The sequence below is a fragment of the Sciurus vulgaris genome (assembly GCF_902686455.1).
Source record: "Sciurus vulgaris genome assembly, chromosome: 4".
Classification (NCBI taxonomy): domain Eukaryota; kingdom Metazoa; phylum Chordata; class Mammalia; order Rodentia; family Sciuridae; genus Sciurus; species Sciurus vulgaris.
The window spans coordinates 150,278,500-150,302,806 of record NC_136464.1 but is presented as its reverse complement, the minus strand read 5'-3'; the positions used below and the strand labels follow the sequence as shown (position 1 = coordinate 150,302,806).

The window sequence follows — 24,307 nt, the reverse complement described above, 5'->3', positions numbered from 1 at the left end:
AGGAGTTATGTATAGTGATATTTCCAGGTGGTGGTTTTATTGTAGCAGGCATTTTTCATCAGCAAGATTCTGGATGTAAAATAATCTCACTGTAGACAAGTTTACAAAAATACATGAAGCTTGTAAATGCTACAATTAGGAAATGGCCCTCTAGAATTAACACTTTTTTTGCAAGTTAGTAAAATCTATTTAAGAAAACTAGTATCATTCTGATGTTTCTTGCGTTCTTTAAAGAATAATTCATTTGGGGTTCTAAGAAAGCAGTATCCCTGGAGGCCCAAACAAGTTTTCTTTATATGAGCAAAATCAGGATTGTGTGGCAACTCATGACTGCCAGAAATTTTGATGAGTCTTGGAGGATTTGGTTATAGTTTTTTTTAAAAAGTTCTTAAAATTCTGTTTTCTTCCCTCATTGCCAGTATTGAAAAAAGACTTCACTGAACCAGCTCTCCCTGTGCCCCCTCCCCTACCACCATTTGCCTAAATCTACCAACAATATGCCTTCTGGATTATCGCTGCTAGAATGCCACCCATTCTGCCATAACTATGCTTCTGTAACTCAAATTATAGGGAATGATGTCGCAATAACATGGGAAGAACTTGAAAGCATGCTCTATGATCTTTTCCTTCATAGGAAGCCAGATTAGGGGGAGGAATGAAAAGAGCCTGGAGTTGGACCACAGTGGGCATTAACTATTGGAAACCTTTTTTTGGATACTTAGGGGAGAAAAAGAGCAGCCCCCCCCCCCCCCCCCAGCAGCTTTGCAGGCTTTTGGCTGGTCCAGGTTGCATTCTTTTGTGCCTGCTGTAGTCCAGTTTTATTCTCATCGGTGTCACTTTGGCATTCACAGCCCTTCTTGATATGGAAAAAGAAAAAAACACTGTCCTAGATTCCACACTTCTGAGTTGCTGCCCCAAGTGATCAAGTGCTTGTTACAAAGTTGTTTAGTTGGGAGTGGTCTGCTCCATACCCCCAACCCTTCTATTTTCACAAACTTTTTTAGTGTGTGCTTTTTGCAGACAGCAGAGTCTTTCAAGAATGAGTTATATAGCCAATGCCCTGCATAAAGACATTTATGTCAGTGAGGACCACGTATATAATGGTGGTCCCATAAGATACTGCTTTAGTGACACTGTGGTGATTGTCGTAGTTTATGCAAGCACACTATGATGTTTGCACAGCAAGGGAATTGCCTAATAATGCTGTCCTTAGAATGTGCCTTGTTAAGCCATGTGTGACTCTACTGTGTTTTAGCAGGGACACTGGTTTTATTGCTACCTTTTATTTCCTGATGAATTCAACTTGGTCTAGATTGTTGAGAGCCTTGCCAAAAAAAGAAAATTTCAAATAAGGATAATTTCAATAAAGTCAAAATAGGACTCTCTTCAAGGACAATCATGGCCTAAGGATACAGTGGCGAAGGAAGGTGCTTAGCATAAAATAACAGCATCAAAGAGAGAATGATCCCTGTGGATACAGGGCTAACCAGTTGTGTAATGAAAAGGTGATTTTCTTTCACAGAGCTCCCCAAACTTAGGTGAAGTTGGTTGTGAGCAGAGGTGGTAGGCTTTAAAATAAATCTAGATTACTCAATGTTTCTTTTCTTTCTTTCTTTTTTTTTTGCAGTGCTGGGGATCGAACCCAGGGCCTATGCTTGTAAGGCAAGCACTTTACCATCTGAGCTATCTCCTCAGCCCTAGATTACTCAATATTTCTTTAGACTTCACTTACAATGTTACTCAAAAGCAGAAGTTATTGAGCATTTTTTATCCTTCATGTTTTCCAAGGCCCTCTCTCCCTATGTGTGCATGTGTGTGATTAAAGGAAGCTTGTTCCATCAGCTACCTGTGCAGGGCTTGGAACAAGGGAAAAGCATTGTGTTTGGGGTGAGCGGCTGGTATGTGAAACATCTCTCTGGGCTCAAAACTTTGTTACCAAATTCATTTGTGTTTATAGATAGTTTGTGAATCAAAGAGAGGCACAAAATAGGAATAGTTTCTGATAAATATGAAATTGCAAATGTAAAACAAAGAACAAATACTTCTCCCCAAATGTATAAGTATGTGGGTATTGGTGGGCTCAGTTTTAAAAGAGCTCAGTTATTTTGATATGAAAGATCTGTTATTACAAAGTTCCTCAAACACCTAGTGTTCCTGTATCCTGAATTAACCTAAATATAAGATAGAAACTTGCAAGTATATTCCTTCAAAAAAGAAATCACCATTGACATTTTACCTGTATTTAATAGATTTCTCAGGAACGTGTATATACATCTCTCTATATACACTCCAGCAAGGACACAGAAGACATACAAAAAATGCAGCAGGGATTGGAAAGATGATTCAGTCTGAGAAGGGGAACTGCATTTAATCAAATACCAGCTATAGCATTAATTTTGGCTTGTTTCATCAAAGTATACTTCTACTGCAAAATCTGGACGGTAAATTTTCCATGTTTTTTGTTTATGGGGATTGTCCAGTTGATTTCTTGGTAGAGTAAGCCTAAGGATACAATAAAAATCATTACATTTTATTTTAGGGCTAACAGAAAAGCCATGCAGTAAGAAGGGCACTCTTGTTGGCACTTCAGAAGGACTTGCCATGATTAGAACCTAAGCCCTTTTGTGTGTATGTTGGTTGGCTTCTTCCACCTCCCTGTCAAGACACAAAATCCCTTCATCTTGTTACTTATTCTTTTAACATTGTCTCTCATGGAATTAATGACATTTAGGTTTAATAAAATATCTAAATTTCTGTGACAAAAATCAACCAGATACTAGATATGTAACAAAACCCAATAATAAAATACTGTCTCTTAAATGATGAAGTTGGTATTTTTGGCTAAAGAATAGTTTTATAGGTATTTTAAAAAGCTTTACCAGGCAGTATGTAAAAATAAAAGTAATATCTTTAGAAATTTATAATAAAGTGAGAATAAAAGTGATTTAATGTGTTGCTTCTTCAATCATATAAAGATAGCATTCTGAAGGAAAAACCATCCTTTAGCAAGAACCATTTTTGAGGAATAACATTAAATGAGGCTCCAACCAACTCTATTGGAGGGACTTTGCTCATGTTAGGAGTCAAAGTTCATTGTTGGCATATAACCCAGGAAAAATATTGGTAAAAAATTTCCTTCAGATCCAAAGTCCACTGTCTCTCAAAATCTAAATGTGTGTGTATTACAAATAGACCAGACATTCCTTTTACTGTTGTCTTACTAGATTTGAGGGATTATTAGATCCAGTTCAGACTTGAAGAAAAGGCTAGGATTGGATAAAAGGATAATTCATATCACCTGTAATCATAACCACTTCTCCAATTCTGACCTGAATGATTTTTAAAGTTATCCTTCCTTTTGTATTGGATGGTATGGCAATACCCAAAATCTTGTTTTTTCATCATCCCAGGACAATACTCCTTAAAATGGAGAACTTCTAGACTTGGGAATGAATTTTCAGATGTGGTACAAGGTTCTTTGGAATAATCTTCAAATCTAATTAATAAATTAAAAAACTGTTTCCCAATTTAGATGTTAGAAGCTCATGTTTAAATAGGAGACTTATTAGGTCTGTAGGTGTAGCCCAGTAGTAGGGTAGAGCACTTGCCTAGCATGCATAAGGTCCTGGGTTCAATTCCCAGCACAAGAGAAAAAAAAAAAAAAAAAAAAAAAAAAAAGCTGGCAGGAGAGAGTTATTTTTTAGCCATCTTCTGTTATACTTACTGTGTTTTATAACTTCTGCTGTAGATATTGAACCCGAGGGCACTTTACCCATCTTTTTCAATTTTTATTTTGAGATAGGGTCTTGCTAAATTGTTAAAGCTGGCCTTGAACTTGGAATCCTCCTACCTCAGCTTACCAAGTTGCTGAAATTAGAAGGCATGTACCATAGATTGGCTTGCTTGGTTACACTTCAGCAGAGAAGTTTGTGGTCAGCCTTTAGCATTGAGGACCTGCCATGTTCATGGTACTGAGTGGATGAATATTAAACTTTTTTTTTTGTGTGTGTGTGGTGCTGGGGATCAAACCCAGGGCCTTATGCTTGCAAGGCAAGCACTCTACCTACTGAGCTATCTCCCCAGCCCTTGAATATTAAACTTAATGGGAGGAGTTCATTACTACACTCAAGATCTGAGTGTAACACATTTTAACTGAGAATCACGTGGCATAGGCCTTAAGGCTAATTTAATAGTGAATCAAGAATAGCTGTATTCATAAAGAAAAAATTATGGCATTTGCAGATAAATGGATGGAGTTGGGAGAATATCATGCTAAGTGAGATAAGCCAATCCCTAAAAAACAAAGGCCAAATGTTTTCTCTGATAAGTGGATGCTGATACATAACGGGGGGTGGGGGTAAGGGAAGAATGGAGGAACTATGGATTGTGTAGAGGGAAATGAAGGGAGGGGAAGGGACAATGGTATGGTGGAATGAGACAAACACCCTGTATGTGTATGATTACATGAATGTTGTGACTTTACATTATGTGCAACCACAGAATGACAAGTTGTACTCTATTTATGTACAATGAATCAAAATGGATTCTGCTGTCATGTATAACTAAATAGAATGAACAACAACAAAAAAACCCCATCCATTCCCCCCCCAAAAAAAAACTTATTTTTAAAATAACCATATTCAGATGAGCAAGGCAATGAAGAATTCTGACCAATTTAAGATTTTTTTAAAACTAATTAAATTTAAAGAGTTGGCAAAATCATTACACCTTATACACAGACATTGAAACTTGTTTCTGTGGGATTACATTATATTCCTACCTGTAATTTTTTATAAAAGATGTGTGAAACCAGAAAAAAAAACAACAGTTGTCATAATATTTTGGAAGATCCTAAAAAGGCAAAGAAAAAAAGATTATTTTCATAATAAAATTAATACCCCAAACAAATGTTTCTGAAAGGGATTAAAAATCCTTCCTTTACATATTTATCAAATAATTGTAGCTATTAAGTATGCAGCACTCTACAGTCTAAGACAATACACTTAAGAAGGAGGTTTAAAAGAATGCTGTTGCTTTCTTTCCGTCAAACATTTTGAGGAAATTTATTTATTTTTAAATGTAGAAAATGTATTATTTTTATTTAGTTAGTATTTTCAATTAAAACATAAGGGTCCAAAATAGTGCAGTGAAATAATATAGGTAAATTGAACTTCAATAAAATTTAAAACTTTCATGCTTTAAAGGGCACCATCAGCAAGGTGAAAACATACATCACAGAATGAAAGAAATATTTTCAAATCACATATCTGATGAGAGTCTTATATACAGAATATATAACTGATTCTTAAATTCAACAAAAAAGATAATCCAAATGAAAATGATGAAAGGACTTATATAGACATTTTTCCAGAGAATATATCCAAATGGCCAGCAAGTGCATGAAATGATTCTTAGTCACAATGTTATAAGGATAACACTTCACATCCACTAGGAGCACTATTACCAAAAAAAAAAAAAAAAAAAAAGCAGTGCTGGGGTTGTGACTCAGTGGTACAGCACTTGGTTAGCATGTGTGAGGCACTAGGTTTGATCCCCAGCACCGCATAAAAGTAAATAAATAAAATAAAGGTATTGTGTTCACCTACAACTAAAAAATATTTTTTTAAAAAAGCAAAAGCCAAAAATAAAGTATTGGTGTGGATGCAAAGAAATGGAGTCCCTCATATATTCCTGGTGGGGATGTAAAATGCTATAGCCACTATGGAAAACATTTTGACGGTTCCTCAATAAGTTAAACGTAGAATTACTATATAACAGCAATTCCCTTCTAGAAAAATGTATTTTTCCCCCATGACAGATATTTATAAATTTACACACTGCTCTTTTAAACTGGATTAGATAGTGCTAAACAGAATCTAGTGCTAAACAAGGACCATGCCTATTCATTATGATGTAAATGTCATAATGAATACTTAAAATCCATTTTAAAGGTCAGTTAGACTTTCTCATATCAGAAGCAGGGCTCCATCACTATTGACAGTTTCCAGTTCTCTGCCTGCTCCCAGTTCCTCAATGTAATTGATTCAGATATCTGTCTTACATAACCACCTTCCTATGAGAGAGCTAGATACAATAAATTTAACTTGCCCCACTGACCCTCATACTCCAGGGGACCTATGCAGATATGCCACAGTGACTATTTCTCAGTCACAGTGTGACTTCTTGGACCTCATACCTGTTTGCTGTGGAAAAACTATGAAGGTAACACCCTAGATCCCAATAAAGTCTTTGATCCTCAGGTCTCTTTCTCTCTATTGCTTCCCTCTGCTGGTTGAGCAAACATGTCCTTGGCTCCCACCTCCCCATTGGCCCTGTGAGGTGTGCTTCACTCTTCTCTCTGGGATCTGTAAGTAGTAAAAATCTGCTTCTGTTATTTCATGTGTTCTGTTGTGTGGACTTTGTTTTACTTGACCAACACAACTGAATCTAACCCTCCTGTCCTAGGGAGTGGCCACCTTGGTAGGAATAAACTAGACATGTCAGACATGAATCACAAGGGTGCCTGCCAATATAGTCAAGTTTCCTATGAGAGGGACACTTGGTCACCAGACACTCAAGCATGGGGATGTCCCAGGATAAAGAAATATTCTGTGGAAAACTCAGTATAAACATCCAAAACCACTTAACCTGGAGCCTCATTAAAGCACGAGTAGAATTTATAGCCACTCTGAGAGAGGGAGAAGAGAGAGAGAAGTTAAGACCAAATTAGAGAAAAACACAACACATATTCATTTATACAAGGAACAACTACGTTGAATAATTAACCAACAAAACTAATGATGATAAAAATACCTAAAATATTTAAAAAGTGCTTTCATGTCATGGCTCTTAATAATCACAAAAGCTGGATATTACTCAGACCCCCCTGGGCCAGTGAGGTTTACATTACTGTTTCGGCTCAGAGACTGCTATTTGAACAAGAACTCAGAGTGGTTCCATTATTTAAGGAGAATATTCCATCAGAACAGGAATTATCCAAGTCACTTGCTTCATTACATTTACCATTTTAATATTTAATAGATTATTTTCCAACAGGGAACAAGCAAGAGATGAAAGAGGGTACAAGGAATTCTAATTTGACCAACATATTTGTTCAAATTAGACCAGTTACTTACCATAAGTAATTTGACCAGTTACTTGTTGGAAGTTATGGTTGATGATTTGATAGGAAAATGAAACTAGCAAGGGGTAGAAATTTGTTATGCACAGAATAATACTCAGATATAATGTTTTACAATTGGTCAATATAATTATACACTCAATATTCAGAGTAATGACAATGAAAAGCATTATTTTTCATAAATAATAGATTAATATGTATTATGTATCCCCCACTTTAAAGTATTTTGCACATTATTGACAACAGTGCATTTCAAAAATATAAAACAAAAATATGTTCCTTGCCAAGCAGTAAAACACCTTTAGGATTTTTTTAACATCTTGGTTTTTGTATTTTTTCTTATTTGTAAATTAAGACATGTAAATTGTATAGAATTTAGAAAAAAGGATGAGCAAGAAAACCTTTATATTACATGTTCTTCTTTTAAAAATTTTTGTTGTAAATTTCTTGCTTTTCTCTCCTACCCTGGCCATTGATTGATATCAGTTCCCTTTTTGGGAACTGCAGCAGAGGAAATCCCAAGTGAAAACCACTCAAAAGACCAGAAAATAACAATGGTAGAGGTTGTTTGTTGATTACTCACTGCGGAGAAAAACTGCACTTTCACATCATCATACAGAACTGGACAGTTGCCTATAATAAATATTACTCTGTCTGTTTCAATGTCATGAAATATCTGTGAATAAACACATGGAATTCAGAACTATAAACCCAGTTGATGATGAGTTAAGTGTAACAATGAAGTTCTTTTTCACTTACCCAGACTTCCTAAACTTATCAAGTACCCTTGGTCTCATGGCCCAGTCATTTCATGTATAAATAAATGTTAATCATATCTCTGAAGCTGCAATATTAAGTTAACCCTACATGTTTGAGGGTAATAGTGAGGCATTGTTGAGAAGCAAAGTATTTAATTTTCTATTAGAGTTTAACCAAGTATACATTACTATTTAAAGTACATCAACTGATTTTCATATACTGGGAACTCTTCTAAGACTGCACTATGAAGCCCAATTTTAAGGTGGGCATTGTCATTCACAAAGTGCATAACAGATGTTTTATCAAAAAATCTTGTTTTGTTTGTGGGATCCATTGACCTTGTCAACTGCTGCACGGATGGATGAAGTGCCCAAAGGTCAAGTTTCTTGGGAGGCTTTGAAGCTATATTAAGTATTTCTTTGTTACTGATTTTTTTCATCATACAATAATAGCACCCACAATGAGAATGGTTTAGTTCCTTTGAAATTAGTTCCTTTGAAAAATACAAACAGCACAGATTCTGTCCCTTCGGGGAGTTGTATACATAAAAGGAACAAGAGTAAAAAAATGTATGAATGGGAGGAGTTGAATGAGAGAGCTTCACCAAGGAGATAGAAGTTGAGTTGGGCATGGAAAAATGGGGATAAAAGAATAGTGTGGTCATGGGGAGGGGAAGACAAGCAAAAATATGAAGTAGAAATTAGAGTCATGTTCCAAAGCCAGAGGGGATGACCCATTCTACTTGAATGGAGTCTGTAAGTCAAGTTATTGATGCAAATAAGCTCAGATATGTTAGGGAGATTTTGAGCCCTCATGAGCCAGGGAAATAAGAGTATAATTGTAGAAAACTGGTGTGTCATTTCTTATGTGACAAAAAGTGGCCTGATAATTATCACCTATAACATTTGTTTACTAACTCTAATTCTCACAACACTTAAGATGTGATCTTTGTTTTATAGATAAAAATGTTAAGTGAAAAATGTTACTTGGCATGACCATAGACACACTGTGTGTCTTCTGCTCTACCTACAGCTTTTCAAAACGAAAGCAGTATTTCAGGTACATATTATAGAACTCTACACACTTTATTGTATAAGGAGAAAGGGCAAGGAGGCTATTGTAGAAACCTGGGTATGAGACATAAGGTCCTAGACTAGGTAGTGGCAGTGGGAACATAAAGGAAGGGAAAGTAAAGAGAATTTTCAAAGATAGAATCAACAGGAATCAGTGATTAATTGGATTTGGAGGGCCAAGGCAAAGACAATACCAAATTTTATGACCTGTGAGGAGGAATATTGTGGCATTTGCAGAAGCAGAGAGAAAGCTCATTGGATAAATCAGGATTGATTAACATGTATATGAATTGTTAGGATGGAGACTGCCTTGTTGTCTTTCCTTTATCTACCACACAAGACGTGCTTAAATATCTGCTCAGTGAAAGAACAAGTGATATTTTAAAGAAGAGGAATGGATGAGCATAACCAAGAAAAGAGTGTTTGCAAATGAAGTAGAGACTAAAAGAGCAAAGGATTGATGAAACAGAGTTGGGTTTTGAAAGATAAACAAAATTGACAGACCCTTAACTAAAGTAACCAAAAGAAAGAGTAAGAACTCTGAAATAAAATTAGAGGGAAAATGGTGATGTTACATAGATACCACTGAAAGCCAGAGGGTCATTAAGGAATATTTTGAAAAGCTAAATGCCAATAAATTGGAAAATCTAGATGAATGGACAGATTTCTGGACACATATGGCTTATCAAAATTGAACCATAGAATATAAATGGATCAATGATAAGCACTGAGGTTGAAGCAGGAATAAAATGTCTCTAAACAAAGAAAATCTCAAGAATTTTACCATACTTTTAAAGAAGAACTAATACCAATGTTCCTGAAATTACCCTATAAAATAGAAAGGGAAGGAACACTTTCAAATCCATTCTATGAAGCCAGTATTACCCAGCTACCAAAATCTGATAAGGGCAACAACAACACAGGAAACAATGGACCAGTATCCCTGATGATGCAAAAATCCTCAATAAAATACTTGAAAATTGAATTTAACAGCATATTAATAAGATCATATCATGATCAAGTTGACTTCATTTTGGGATGCAAGGTTGGTTGAACATATGCAAATTGATAAATGTGAAGCAGCACATAGTCAAGGATTTAAAAGCACATGAGCATCTTAGTAGGTGCAGAAAAAAAAATCTTCAATAAAATTCAACAGCCCTTCATTAAGAAAGTCCTCAATAAGATGGGGATAGAAGGACCATACTTTAATATATGACAAACCTATAGTCAACATCATACTATATGGAGAAGAACTGAAAATACCTTTCTCCAAAGTCAGGAACAAGACAAGGATGTCCACTCTCACCAATTGTATTCATTGTAGTACTTGAAATTTTATCAAGAGCAATTAGGAAAGATAAAGAAATAAAAGGGATTAAAAACAGGAAAGGAGGAAGTCACATTATTGTTTATAGATGATATGATTCCATACTTGGAATACTCCACCAAAAGATTCTTAGAACTAATAAATTCAGCAAAGTAGTAGGATACAAAATCAACATTTAAAAAAATCAGTAGCTTTTCTATACACAAATAATGAACTTTTTGAGAAAGAAATCAGGAAAGCAATTCCATGTACAATAGTCTCAAAAACAAAACAAAACAAACAAACAAAAAAACCCTAGAAATAAACGTAATGAAATGGGTGAAAGACCTCTAAAATGAAAACTATAAAACACTGAAGAAAGAAATTGAAGAAGACGATGGAAAGACATCCTATGTTCATGAATTGGAAGAATTAATATTATTAAAATGACCATACTGCCAAAAGTGATCTACAAATTCAGTTCAATCCACATCAAAATTCCAAAGATAAAAAAATGTTTAAAAGGACATCCTTCACAAAACTGAAAAAGAAAACACTAAAATTTATTTGGAAGTACAAAAGACTATGAATGGACAAAATAATCTTGAGCAAATAGCACAATGCTGGAAGCATTGTAATACCTGATTTCAAAATATAGAGCCATGGTACCAAAAATGGCATGGTATTGGCATAAAAATAGACATACAGACCAATGGAATAGAATAAGGGACCCAGAAATAAAACCATGCATGTATAGCCCTCTGATTCTCAACAAAGATGTTAAAAATATACATTAAAGAAAAGACAGTCTCTTCAACAAATGGTGCTAGGAAAACTGAATATCCACTTATCAGATAAATGGAAAACTTCCTTGATTAGATTAATTCCTAGTTTTTTTGTGTTTTTTTTTTCTCAAACAAAAACAGAAGATTGAAACTAGACCCCTACCTTATCCTGTACAAAAATCAACTCAAAATGGACCAAAGACCTTACTTAACATAGGACCTGAAACTTTGAAACTACTAGAGGAAAATCATAACAGAAACACTTCAAAATATTGGTATAGATGATAATTTCCTGAATAGGACTCTAATATCTCAGGAAACAAAAGGAATAATTGACAAATGAGATTGCATCAACGTAAGAAACTTCTTCATGTCAAGGAAACAATCAACAGAGTGAAGAGACAACCTATGTAATGGGAGAAATTTTAAGAATCAGTTCTATAAAATAAAAGATAAAATGACCAGGAAGATAACATGGCAAAAGCTGATCAGAAAGATAAATTTAAAATCTTGACAGATTTCTGAGAATATACTCAGCATTTGTGGAAAAGTGAAAGGCAAAGCAACTCTGAACTGACTAAAATTCTGGAAAATTCCCTGAGAAGACTAAACAAAGAGGTATGCTTATTTATAATTTGCATCCAAACCAAGTACAAGGTTAGATGATAAATAGAAAGCAACATGGCATCTCTTTTTGGTGAGTGATGGTTTGGAGAAAGGTCAACAGACTGATTTGACATTGAGCTTTAAAATAAACACCAGAATTTTTGGTTCATTGCTTTCTCTTACCCTACAGTTATTGGAAGAAGAAGAAAAGACAGTCTTCTGATGCATTACTATATGTAGTTTTAGATCAGTTCCATTGCCTTTTCCAACACCTGAATAAAAGTAAAAAGATATGCTGGTTAGAGCAAAGAGTAATGTCTTGCCAATTAACTTTATGGATTAAAAAGAGAAGTTCTCCTTGCTACCATAATGGTGATATTGGATCATTTGGTCTTGCAAGGATTTTGTCTTTGAAAAACAAGTACTCAAGCTCAATTCTGCCTCCTAAAACAGAATTTATCAAGATTGGAGAAAAAGGGAGGAAAAAAATATGTGTAGTTCAGCTTCTAAAAGAATAAGAATCCCATTGCTTTACCTTTCTAGGAAAAAAAAATTTTTAAGGAAGGCGATTTGCAAAACTTCTTGCTAATGTGTTTCTTTCTTTAGACTTCTAATTACGTTTTAAAGTAATAAATGTCTACATTCCTCTTAGTTTATTATTATTATTACTATTATTTTTTGCAGTGCTGGGGATCCCACCCAGGGCCTTGTGCTTGCAAGACAAGCACTCTACCAACTGGCTATCTCCCCAGCCCCCCTCTTGGTTTATTTTAAGTTCGTTTCTGAAAGCAACCTTTATGAAAATATGGGATAGCTATATGCAAACATTAATGTTTGCATTTACAGATAAATGATCTTATTCCCCTCTTTTTTAGTTCAAATGACCCACTTTCTTTAGCATTTCCTTGAAGACTTGGTTTCTGAAGCCTCTGATTGATTTTTTCCCCTTCCTTTTCACCCTACATGCTTCACTTTAACAAATAATCTAATGAAGTCATATTTTAATCATTCTTGATTGTTCCATTCATATTCTGCTTTCATTTAAGTGTTTCATTAATACTGTGTTATTAATGTGTCATTAGAAATCATGCTTTCTTCACTCAGTTCCCTCTGTCTCATTCTCGTTGCAGGCTTTCTACTGATATCTACAAGAAATCAGCAAAAAGTAGAACTAAACTAAGTCAAATACTATCACATGAAAAGTAAAGAGCATTGATTTAAACCCTTACATTCCCACACATCAAAAAATCATGTAAATGTATCTGCATAATTTTAAGATAAAAATTTAAAAAATAGCATGAAGAGATAGGTCTCCATCTCACCCACAGTCCACCTACATAGTTCCTCAGCCCTAAATACATAACCACTCCTAATATTTCTTGTGTTTTGTATGTATAATCAAATATGAATATATATTCCCCAGAATTTTATGTATGTATAAACACAAATACGAATATGTTATCCTCCTTTACCATAGTACTACCATGAACCTTGCAATTCTTAAAGCACTTGTCAAAATTTGGATTTAAGTCATAAATAAATGAGTAACAAATACAATGTTACAGCTGGTTCAAAGTACTAAACATTAATAAATGATGTTTATTAATCATTAGGAATGATGCATGAAATATACAAATAGATGCATTCCACTTGACACAACTAATTTGCACTTGCATGGAAAAATTATTTGTATTATTATCAATTTTCTACAACTTAAAAGAGCTATAAAATAGCCTAAAGACAATGAAAAGTAGAGATAACCCTAGAAGGGTGCTCTAGACAAGAGATTATCCATTTCAAAGTTTTTCACATCTTTTCCTGAACATGATTATTTTTATTCCAAAATAGACTGATTTTACTAGATTTAAACTGAGTACTAACATGAGTCCAGGAAGAATTTTACTTTGCCATATAGGCCTCCATAAGTCTGCTCCACAAACCTGGACCCACATAGTACTGATCAGCTAAGGTCATAATATTGAGCTTCTGTCTGAAAGTCTCCATGAGGAATCTCAGGTTGGACTTTAAAATTCTCTGTTTCATCTTAGCTCATTAAACTCTAGACTTTACCTTCATTACTTATAAATTTGGGTTAGTTCTGTTCTCCAGATCTGTACCTTACAGCTTTAAATAAACAGTGTCTCCATGGGGTTTAAATGAAATTTGAAACATTATTAAGAGAGAAGTCACAGTCTTATCAGACTAAGGCAACATAAAATTCTAGAATTTATTAAAACTACTTTTAAGCTTAAATTTTTGAGAAATGATTCTCATTGTTTACATTGGAGAAATCATTAAAAATTCATTAGACTAAATGCCTCTTGCTTGTGTGGAACAGTTTAGTACTCCTAGGGTTTGTATAGATAATGTTATTCCCACTGGTAACGAAGAGGGTACTGAGGCAGAGTATACACTATGGTATTACACAGGCTGCCATGCCACCAAGTTGGCTTTGTAGTTAGAGCTGAATTTCTCAGAAGAAATGGCTCCAACAGCAGAATGTGTTGCCTCTCATGCTGTAGAGAAAGTTAGTCTGAATCTTTTTGGCGGGCCCCACTGAGTGTGGAAAGGAAGGGGGAGTGAGGCACTGCTGTCCCCGATCTTCACCACCTGTTGGACAAGCCTAGTATCTCTCCCTGTGGGAGGTCTGATTCTAAGTTGGAGTTTTGAGTTAGGCTCCACTACAGCTCTGTCCTTCACAAATCACACAGGTGCCATGAAGCAGTTATGATGGACTTGGCAGACTTAAAGTCTTTTCCCAAAGAGTTGCTCATTCATATACCCCAGGCAGTCTTCTGCTGGGACAGGCTGGGTTTCAAGAGAGACTGCAGAGTGCTTGTTTGGAAACCTAGATCAAAATTTCCCACAGGAGCAAGTTAGAATCCTATGTAATCTTTTGTGGTAATCCATCCAAATTCTTGGGAGAGTTAAACTACATAAATACTTTGGGAAAAAAAAAAAAGCATTTTACATTTCAATGAACAACTATCTATCTATGTGGTGTTTATTTGTGTGTCAAAGAATGATTTCTAATCAATTGGACAAAATGTCAAATAAAATATTACGAGATCTTATTTGGTGTGATTCCTCAGAAGGCTAGACACCCTAGGCTGCATGGGTGGATACTAGGGCCCTGCCAGCACTTGGCATCTTCCCATGGTCTGTGACCTGGCTGATTTAAGAGTTTTGCTTGCTTGAGAGTTTCAGAAGCATTGTCCCCTTGCTGCCTGCCTGGCAGTGGAGTGGTGAGGCTCCATCCCCTCCAGCTGAGACATCCCTGCTTTTCCACCTCCCGTCAATTCTGTGCAGGGGAAGCACAGAAGGGAATGGAGAAACGGTGTGGGATTGGAAGCCTGTTCTTCTCCCTGCTTCCTGTTCTTTCTCACATCCCAGAGATGGATAATCTGAACAATTTTCCCAACTTCCCTGGGTAATGGTTCTCAGCGCAGCTTCTTTCTCCTTGCATTCTGGAAGCAAATAGTTCTTTGGAAGTTGGTAAGGATTGTTCTTACTGGTAATACTTGGTAGCAGCTAGGGGGCTGGAAGACACTCCCCACATAGCTCCACTATCTCCTAATCCTTTTCATGTAGATTCAAGTAGAGGGGAGGCAAGTGCTTCCCCTTAGGAAGCTTTTAACACCCCTCCCCCGCCCCAGCTTTCTGTGCTCTAACACTGTGGTCTGCTCTTTCTGTACTTATTTCTCTTCTGTCAGCTACTCAGGGACTCCTTAAGGACCTGGCCCCAAATAGGTATTCAATAGTTTATGTGGCAACAATTACAGTAAAATATTTACTGATCAGATATTTAAGGCACCTTGATGGAGATGCTGGGGGTGAGAGTTACAGGAAGAGGAGCGAGGGGAAAGGGAGAGACTGTGGTGACGAGAAAAAAAGGTCTGAAAGGAGCAGATGAGAAAATCGTATGGGGACACCTGTCAAGATGAAACTGAACCAAGTTGGGTATGGGAAAGAAGTAGTCTTGAGTGCTCACAGGCCCTTCTTCCCTCCACCAAAGGCTCTACCTTGAAAAGTCTACCCTGGGTTGAGGCCCAGGGAGCAATGAGAATAGGAGGGAGGGGAGGGGAGGGGAGGGAGGGGAGGAGAGGGGGTGGGGAACACTGACCCTCCTGCCCAACCCTTCAATTATAAATAAAGCACTTACCATGAATTGAATAAATGATGAATTTTTTTATAATGAAATTTTGTCTTGGAGGTAGATCCCACTTGTAGTCACTTTTCACTTTTTCAAAATACCTAACATATCTACTCTGCAAAGCAACAGAAGCCTCAATTATATAAGAATGAAAAGTCTAAAGTCAACATCCTATCAGTCAAAATCTCTCTCTTTTGAAAAGAGCTTATTAAGGGCAGTAAGAAATTAAGGAAACAGTATTCCATTACGTAACTAGGTATTTTTATGCTAGGGTCTTGCAAATAAATATCTATGATAGAATTCAGGGCTGTGGAGAAGTGATGTGAAAGGAGCCAGTTCTTGTTTTTAGGCTGCTTATGATTGAGAGGATAACTAATCAATGAAACATCTGTAATATTATCAATACAGGGATAAAAGCTTAGTGGTGACTGAGTTACAGGAAGGTTGGTCGTTTGGTGGAGAGTAACTGCCTAGTCATGGGAGAATGGTACACAAAGATTCTCCAGAGGAAGACCTCTACATATCAGTAGTAAGTTGTCATTCTTCTCTGTCCCTGCTAGTTAGTTTCTTCACTTTCCATTTCCCCAGTTCTGTTTTTGCAAGGAAACCTTGGAATTCTTAGTCTCATCCTTCTCCTGTGGCAAGTTGCTCAGAAGGCATTCCTTGAATCTTTCTTCAAGGATTGAAGAGTTCTAGTACTGAATCAACAGGGATGTGCTAATAAAATTAACTGCCATACATCCTGTTATGGTTTGGATCTGGAATGTTCCCCAAAAGCTCATGTGTTGAAGACTTGGTCCCCAGTGCAACAATGTTCAGAAGTGGGGCTCTGGGGAAGTGATTGGATGATGAGGGCTCTGACATCATCAGCTGATCAGGCTATTGGGAAGTAGTGGAAACTAGCCTGGTAAGGCATGGTTGGAGAAGGTACATTACTGGCGGAGAGCCCTTGGGGACTATATCTTGGTCCCTTCTTCCTCTCTCTGCTTCCCAACTTCCATGAACTGAACAGTTTTCTTTTGTCTCGCCCTTCTGCCATGATATTCTGCCTCACCTCAGGCTCAGAGAAATGGAGGCAGTCAACCATGGACTGATACCTCTGAAACTGTGATACACAGTAAAATTTCCTCCTCTAAGTTGTTTGCATCAGGTATTTTGGTCATAGTAATGACAAGTTGGCTAGCATACTTCCCATCAGAAAGGGCAGTCATGAGGAAGGGTCCCATAGTTCTTAACTAGGCGGGGATGCAATGTGTTCAGTAGAATGGCTCACAGTGCAGGGGCAGAATGTGGCAGTGTCTAAGAATTACCACACAACAGAGGTGTCTTTGTCCTGGGGCCTTGCCAACAAACCTCTCAAACCTGCGTCTAAGTCCTTATGTTGCTATCAGAGTGAATCAGAAGAGACATGGTTGTAGGCTACTGTATGCCAGTTTTGGACTATTATTAGGGAAACTATATGTATGCAGAAGGGGAAAGTGAGATGTACAGGGAAAGTTCCTGAAGGAGACATATCTAACATTCCCTCAGCTCCTGCCACCAGACTCTCCACCTTCTACTAAAGGCTTTAGCCCACCAGGTCCCTCAAGCTACTTTTGCTCTCATACTGCTGCAGAAATTAATACAACTAACACCTAGAAAGAACTCCTTACAAAGAAGTTTTCGGGAAAGCAGTGAGACACTTTGGGATGCACAGGGTAGAAAGATTGGCAAGGCATAGGACTGCTTTTAAAGGGGATGCAAAAGACACCACTTATTTTTTTTTTTTTTCTTCAGTGTAGGGGTTGAACCCAGGGCCCATGCACATGCCAGACAAGTGCCGTACCACTAAGCTAAACCCCAGCACAAAGATCACCACTTGAAGTAGGTATAGAACAAGGTAAAGTGACCTTACCCACCAAGTGCTATAAGAACTGAAAAAACAAAATGCTGGAAAGGACTACAGGAAAAGGGGTCCATGTGAGGCAATGGATGATGGTGTGAAGTGTCAGCAGGCTGGGAAACAACAAACTGTGTGTCTGAGTATGTGATTAGATGCACACAGTGGGAGTAAAGGTTGGAAAAATCAAATTGTAGAAGATGAGAGTATCAACTTAAAACTTTTTGTTTGTTGCCATTGGCAGCAGGGAGATTACAGATTTTGATGATTAGAGCTAAACTTTGGTAAGTTTATGTATTACTTTTAGCCTAGGGTCTGGGGTTATCTTTTTCATTTATTTACTTTTTTTGGTGGGAGGGGTTGTTGTTTATAAAAGAAAAATGTGGTGGCAAGGCCGAGTACTATGGATCGGTAGTTAGGGTGTTCTACTAACAAAGTCAAGGGCACGTATGACTACTAAAAGAAAAAGTCTCATTCACAACCATATCCAGGGCTGGGGAGATAGCTCAGTTGGTAGAGTGCTTGCCTTGTAAGCACAAGGCCCTGGGTTCAATTTCCAGTACCCAAAAAAAAGGAATTCCCAACCAGAGAAGGCAACGTGGATAATAATGGGCTACAGAGTCCAAGAGATCTAGACTCTTAATTCAAGATGTTGATTTCTGTAAACTTCAATTTCCCAATCTGTAAAATGGAAATCATATTAGTGCCTACTCATAGAGTTATTCAGGAGATAATGAATATAAAGTCCTTAGTATGATTCAACGAAATCTAGAATTTTATAAACTCTATCCTATAAATAAAGGTCTTGGTTTCTGGTATAAACAAATTACAAAGAATAAAAAAAGAGGTGAGAAAACTTTAAACTAAAAACAGCAATGAAGTGAAATGTGTGGATCTTCTTTTGGATCCTGATTGAAGTAAACAAAAGTGAAAAAAAATTTAAGACAACTACCAGAAATTTAGACATGAACTAGAAGTTTGATATTAAGATATTATTTAAGAGATAATCTTTTTAGATATGATAAATGGTATTGAGGTATTCTTTTAAAGTCCTCCAATGTCATACTGAAATGCTTGTGGAATAAAACGATCTGGTGACTGGAATTTCTTCAAAATAATCAAGATTTAGGGAATTAAGGAGTGAAGAGTGATTCTCAGGGTTTTAATTGGGGGAAGGGACAAATGAAACATGGTTGGGTATAGGCTGAAATTCTTAAAATGGCATGATGATTAGAAAAGGATTTATTGTATCATTGTCTGGACTTTTGTATATGTTTGGAAATTTCCATAATAAAATATTTTTAAAAGGAAAAAATAGCATAATAGTATATACTTCATATGGGTATTGTAAGTATTAAATGAGATGTATGTAAAAGTTGAATAGGGTTTGCTATGTAATAGAATTTTTTGAAAAATGTTTATTTCCCCTTTACATTCTCTTTCATAATACAACCCCTCTCCCTCCCTCCCTCTCTCCCCCCACCCTCGTGTGGCATATCTGTGCAGTATCTGTGTGTGTGTGTGCGCATGTGAACACTCACACACATAGAGGAGGGTTATCCAGGAACAGTCCTTGTGATGTCACATGAGCAATGAATTATCAATTGCCCTAGGGGAGTTTGTGAAAGATTCAGTTTCCCTTTACAGGGAAATCAAAGGCTGGTGACTTTAAGTAATCTTTAGGGGTCTGAAACCCTAGGTATTGACCTTCCTACTTTTGGAGGATAATAAGATCCTGAACTCTGTAAACAACCATGAAAATGAAATGGAAAGGAGAATGCTCCAGGGAGAACCCAGTGCTTGCCAGGTATAGGCAGCACCAGAGGGATCCTCAAAGCTTCCAGAAGAGAGCAAGGCCTATGGCAAGGCACCCAAGTGCTGTTGCCTGATCACTGAAGAAGAGTCTAAAATGAAACCAAATAACAGCTGCCAATTGTAACCCACCCCACAAAGAACTCCCCTTCTTAAGAAGAAAACTTACCTGTGAAGGAGTTTCTACTCCCTGAAATTTAGAGCTTTTGCTTTTATCTGTTCGTCTTTGTCCAAAAAAGTAAAGGCTTTCCTACAGAAAAGGGGACCGACAATAAAACCATGGTTCATCTCCACTCTTCCCTTTCCTAAAGCTTCTGAAGGCATATTATTTCCTTAAGTCCATAATCTTTGGACAGAACCTACCCAAAACAACAAAATTAATGAAGCCACATCAAGGACTCCTCTATTTCAAAGTTTCATAAAGACACGGAATTTCAGAGCTGGAAATCATTTGGTGCAACACTTCTTCCTACGTGCCATTTTACAAGTGAGAAAACTGAGGTCAAACAAAAACCAAGTGACTTGTTAAAGAGAGGCTAGTACAGACCTAAGGCACATGTCCCCAGCCATCAGGCTAAGGCTCTGGATCAATTGATTTTAAATGTTTAATTTTTGTGACTGCAATCCACATTAATAATATTAGAATACGTGGATGCGTGCACACACAAACAATACTTACTTTTTGATACTTTCTATTCTGCTTATTCCTTTATATTAAAAAATTCTGGACACAATTCAGTAAGTTAATTTTATAACAACTCACTATTATGATCCAAAATTTGAAAAGCTGTGTCCTTATATATCCATTTTTGTTGTTTCAGGCATTGGCCCAACCAACCCAGCCTGAGAATGGACATGATGTGCCCTTAGCCCCCAGAGGATATGGGGAGCAAGGATTGAATACCCATTTTCAAAACCTTTGTGTCTCAAGTTAGAAAAACAGAAGGTGGTGGGATTAGAAAGCTAAGCATGGTGCAGAGCCCACAGCTTCTCTTCTCTAGCCTCGGCCAAGAGATGAGCAGAGCTGTTGGGGATGCGTCCTACTAAGTGTAACTGTCAGCAAGACCCTGTCAGTAAAACCATGGAAAACTGCTTTAAGAAGTGGAAACAGCCCACCTTATCTCCTCAAAAAATTTCAGAGGTCAAAGATCCCCCATATGTTGTTTATACAGAGAGAATAATATACTGAAGAAACTATGTTCTGAGTTGGAAATAATACCTTTGATCAATTAAGCGATTCTAAGGATGGTCAAGGTCCTTTGTAGACTTATCTAATTAATCTGACAGTAACTTATGAGGAAGGAAAAAGTTATTGGTGATGAGGAAAGGGAAGCATCTTGATTTCTGGGTTTTTTTGCATTTGTATAATTTTGCTCTCCTTCTCTTCCTTAATCCTGCCCATACCAGGTCCTACCTTTTAAAAAATGTTGGTATTATATACATCATAAATTTTTTCATTAATTTCAATTTAAAAATACTGTATTAATATGTCATTTTTCTCAATTATTGAGAAATTTCACATTCCTTTAAATTTTGTGTCTCACTGACATCACTTCAGTCTAGAGGTACTCAGGACAGTTACTAACAGCACATAAACCAGGAGGTATCAAAACAAGGCTTCCTAAAAACCACCTCTCCAATTTCACTTAAGCACCATAACTCAAAGAATCATCTTATAACACTCTACAAGTGGTGTTTCAGAGTCAGCAAGTTCAATGAGATGGTGTACAGTATGTCTTTCCTACCTCTGCAGTTAAGAATGTTCCACAGGCAAGAAGGCAGGCACAAACCATAGTTCCAGTTCTTCCTAGAAAACACAAGAAGTTAGTTCAAGAAGCCATTTTGTTTATTTCTGAGTATATAAAAATATACTCAGAAATACTCAAAAAGTTCATTTCATATGTGTTTTCTTTCACCCTGAAAGTGCTTGCCCCAAATATTTCAACTCAGAAATAGTCAAAGATGTTTCACTACTCTGTGACTGTACTAGGAATTCTGTGTCCTAACTGTGGGCATGATACACATGTTCTTGTGTATATTTTTATTCCATCACTAATGCTGGGTGTTGCAGTAACAGCAGACACAATCAATACTGCTCCAGGATTATATATAAAAAAAAAGAATTAATTATAGCTGGGCATGGTGGCACACACCTGTAATCCCAGCGGCTGGGGAGGCTAAAGCAGGAGGATCAAGAGTTCAAAGCCAGCCTCAGCAAAAGCGAGGCTGCTAAGCAACTCAGTGAGACCCTGTCTCTAAATAAAATACAAAAATAGGGCTGGGGATGTGGCACAGTGGTCAAGTGTCCCTGAGTTCAATCCCTGGTACCTCCCCTCTCCCCAAAAAAGAACTAATTATATATTGTTTTTATAACTAACATAAATAAAATACCAATAAAAGATAAACAGAATCTGAACAACACCATCTAGCATTTACAAGAACTATTATTCCTCTCATTTTAGAGTTTTAAATTGTATTAGAAAAATTTTCAAACCTAACAAATGTAGAGAGATCTGTATAGTGAATTCTTATATATATATATGTTTTCCAGATTCTGCAATTATCAGTAATTTTCTGTACTTGTTCAATTTCTCTCCTCTTCCCTCCCTTCTTCCCTTTCTCTCTCTCTTTTTTTAGGGGTGGGTGAAATGTGGGGAGGCAGTACTGGGGATCAAACCCAGAGCCTCGTGCATGCTCGGCAGGCACTCTCCCACTAAGCTGTATCCACAGTCTTCTCTTTCTCTTAAGCTGTAACATTTTAAAGCAAACCCTTGACTCTGTTCTTCACACTTCATCTCAAAGTATCTTATTTTATTCCAATTTATATTTTTGTTGTCATACAAAATTTGAGTTTTGAAAAAAAATGTTGCTTTTTTTAATACAATAATCTGTAGCTTTTAACTTAGCCAGTACACAATGAACTTATTTTATGTAATTCAGATCTACTCTCTTACCTGAGAGGCACAAAACTTTCTGTTCTATCCTTTAAAAGAGGAGTTTATATTACCTTTTGCTATGATCAAAAGCTTCTTGATAAAAGAAGCTACTGATCATTAACAGCCTGGCTCTAAGCTGCACTGTCTGTTAACATTTGAGTTTTGGAGGACATCTCTGGGTCCTTGTAACCCTGATTTTTTCCCACTGGAAAGAAACTCTTTGAAATTCCCTTAATCAATTATGGATATACCATGAGCAGAGTCACATTCTTGTGGATAAATACAACTGCAGACTTAGTAGATGCTCTCTCATCAGTGAAGCAAGTAAAGCAGGGAACCAAGAAAATGCTACTTATGCCTTAAACATTTGATTTTAACTTCCAACATACAATGTACTTTCATTCACCAAACTTCTGATATTGGACAAAAGCTTTAACTTTTTAAGTATGAGTTCTCCTATGTGGAGACTTTTCTTGGGAAAATAAGTCCCAATGTATAAAGACCACTGTATCATCTATAATCTCTCATTTCAGATTCTTTAGAGAAACTTAGGTGCAGAATTCTTCTAGATTTTTCTTCTAGAATTGTTCTAACATCTAGAAAGAATAAAAATATAGTGCAAAAAAAGAATCGTTCTCCCAATGTTTTTAAAAATTTTTTTAAAATATATATACTTTTAGTTGTTATGGACCTTTTATTTTATTTATTTATTTATATGTGGTGCTGGGAGTAGAACCCAGTACCTCACACAAGCGAGGCAAGCACTCTACCACTGAGCCACAAACACGGCCCCTCTCCCAATGTTTTACGATGGTCTTGTTTGCATTTAATTCAGCTGTATTTAGTTGTAGCCATTCAACTTCATTGAATATTCCTAAAACATTCAACTTAGTCTTCATGAAATTAAAATTCTTTTTGTTCACTTTGACATTTTACAGATTTACATATCATTTGATTACTCCATATAATTATAACAAGTAGATATGGCAAACACTGTAGAAATAGAAACACATACATATCCTAGAGATATACTGAAGTTATACTAGCTACAAGTTTTCAACATGCCAATGGAAACTATTTAACATGTTTATAAAGGGAATGGAGAACATCAGTGAATCCATCAAGTTGGTTAGAGTGATGTTAATATAATAGCTTCTGTTATCCAGAGGTTAGAAGAATCTTGCATCTCTAAATAAAATACAATTATTGGCCTTCATAATGACAATAATTAACATTTATGTATTGCTTTATAGATATCACATCATTCTTATGACAAGTCTTTGAGGTAAATAACTTGGCATAAGAAAGAAGAAACAGATTCTGCAGGTTTGAGACTTTCAAATAGTCAAATGGCAAGATATCTTAATTCCAGTGAAGAAGTTGACAGGAGAAAAGTAAGTTAAAAAAGATGTTAAAATATGTCAATCTGGCATATTGACTCTTTTGAGTTAAAGGTACTTGAAAAACAGTAAGTTTAAGAAGCTCACCTAGACCTTCTTTCTGTTTCTTATAAGGAGGTGAAATTCCCATGATATAGATGTCCTCCATACACCAGAAAGAAGGTACCATTTTATGAAAGTTGGAAAGTTGAGGTCAATGGAAATGTGTACAAACAAACTTGGACTTCCTACCTGCTTTTTCACCCAATTAACTACCCTAGTGTAAGACTGTTGGTCTTGTCACTATAATTTACTACTCTTTTCAGTCTAATGCAGCATATAAGTGTTCCATCTTTAACTGTATCTTTGGTCTTCATTTTTTGTAAAGGGCTCCTGTGTCACATAAAACTTGTATTAAATAACTTTGTATGCTTTTCTCCTATCAATCTGTCTTATGTCAATTTAAGTCTCAGGC

The 24,307-nt window shown here is 36.4% G+C and overlaps 2 protein-coding genes across 2 annotated transcripts in view; both read right to left on the bottom strand.

Moving 5' to 3' along the window:
- The window catches only part of VPS36 (vacuolar protein sorting 36 homolog), a 320,991-nt gene that overhangs the window by 76,796 nt on the left and 219,888 nt on the right, over nt 1-24,307 (bottom strand). The window lies entirely within an intron of this gene.
- The window catches only part of LOC306658997 (phosphatidylinositol 3,4,5-trisphosphate 3-phosphatase TPTE2-like), a gene marked incomplete at its 5' end in the record, with an annotated part of 46,455 nt that continues 22,310 nt past the window's right edge, over nt 163-24,307 (bottom strand). Inside the window, 3 exons of the mRNA XM_079136253.1 lie at nt 163-2,612; nt 19,540-19,767; nt 21,263-21,324. Of these exons, the coding sequence (XP_078992379.1) occupies nt 2,391-2,612; nt 19,540-19,767; nt 21,263-21,324 (512 nt within the window). The 3' untranslated portion in view covers nt 163-2,390. The remainder of the gene's footprint in view (nt 2,613-19,539; nt 19,768-21,262; nt 21,325-24,307) is intronic.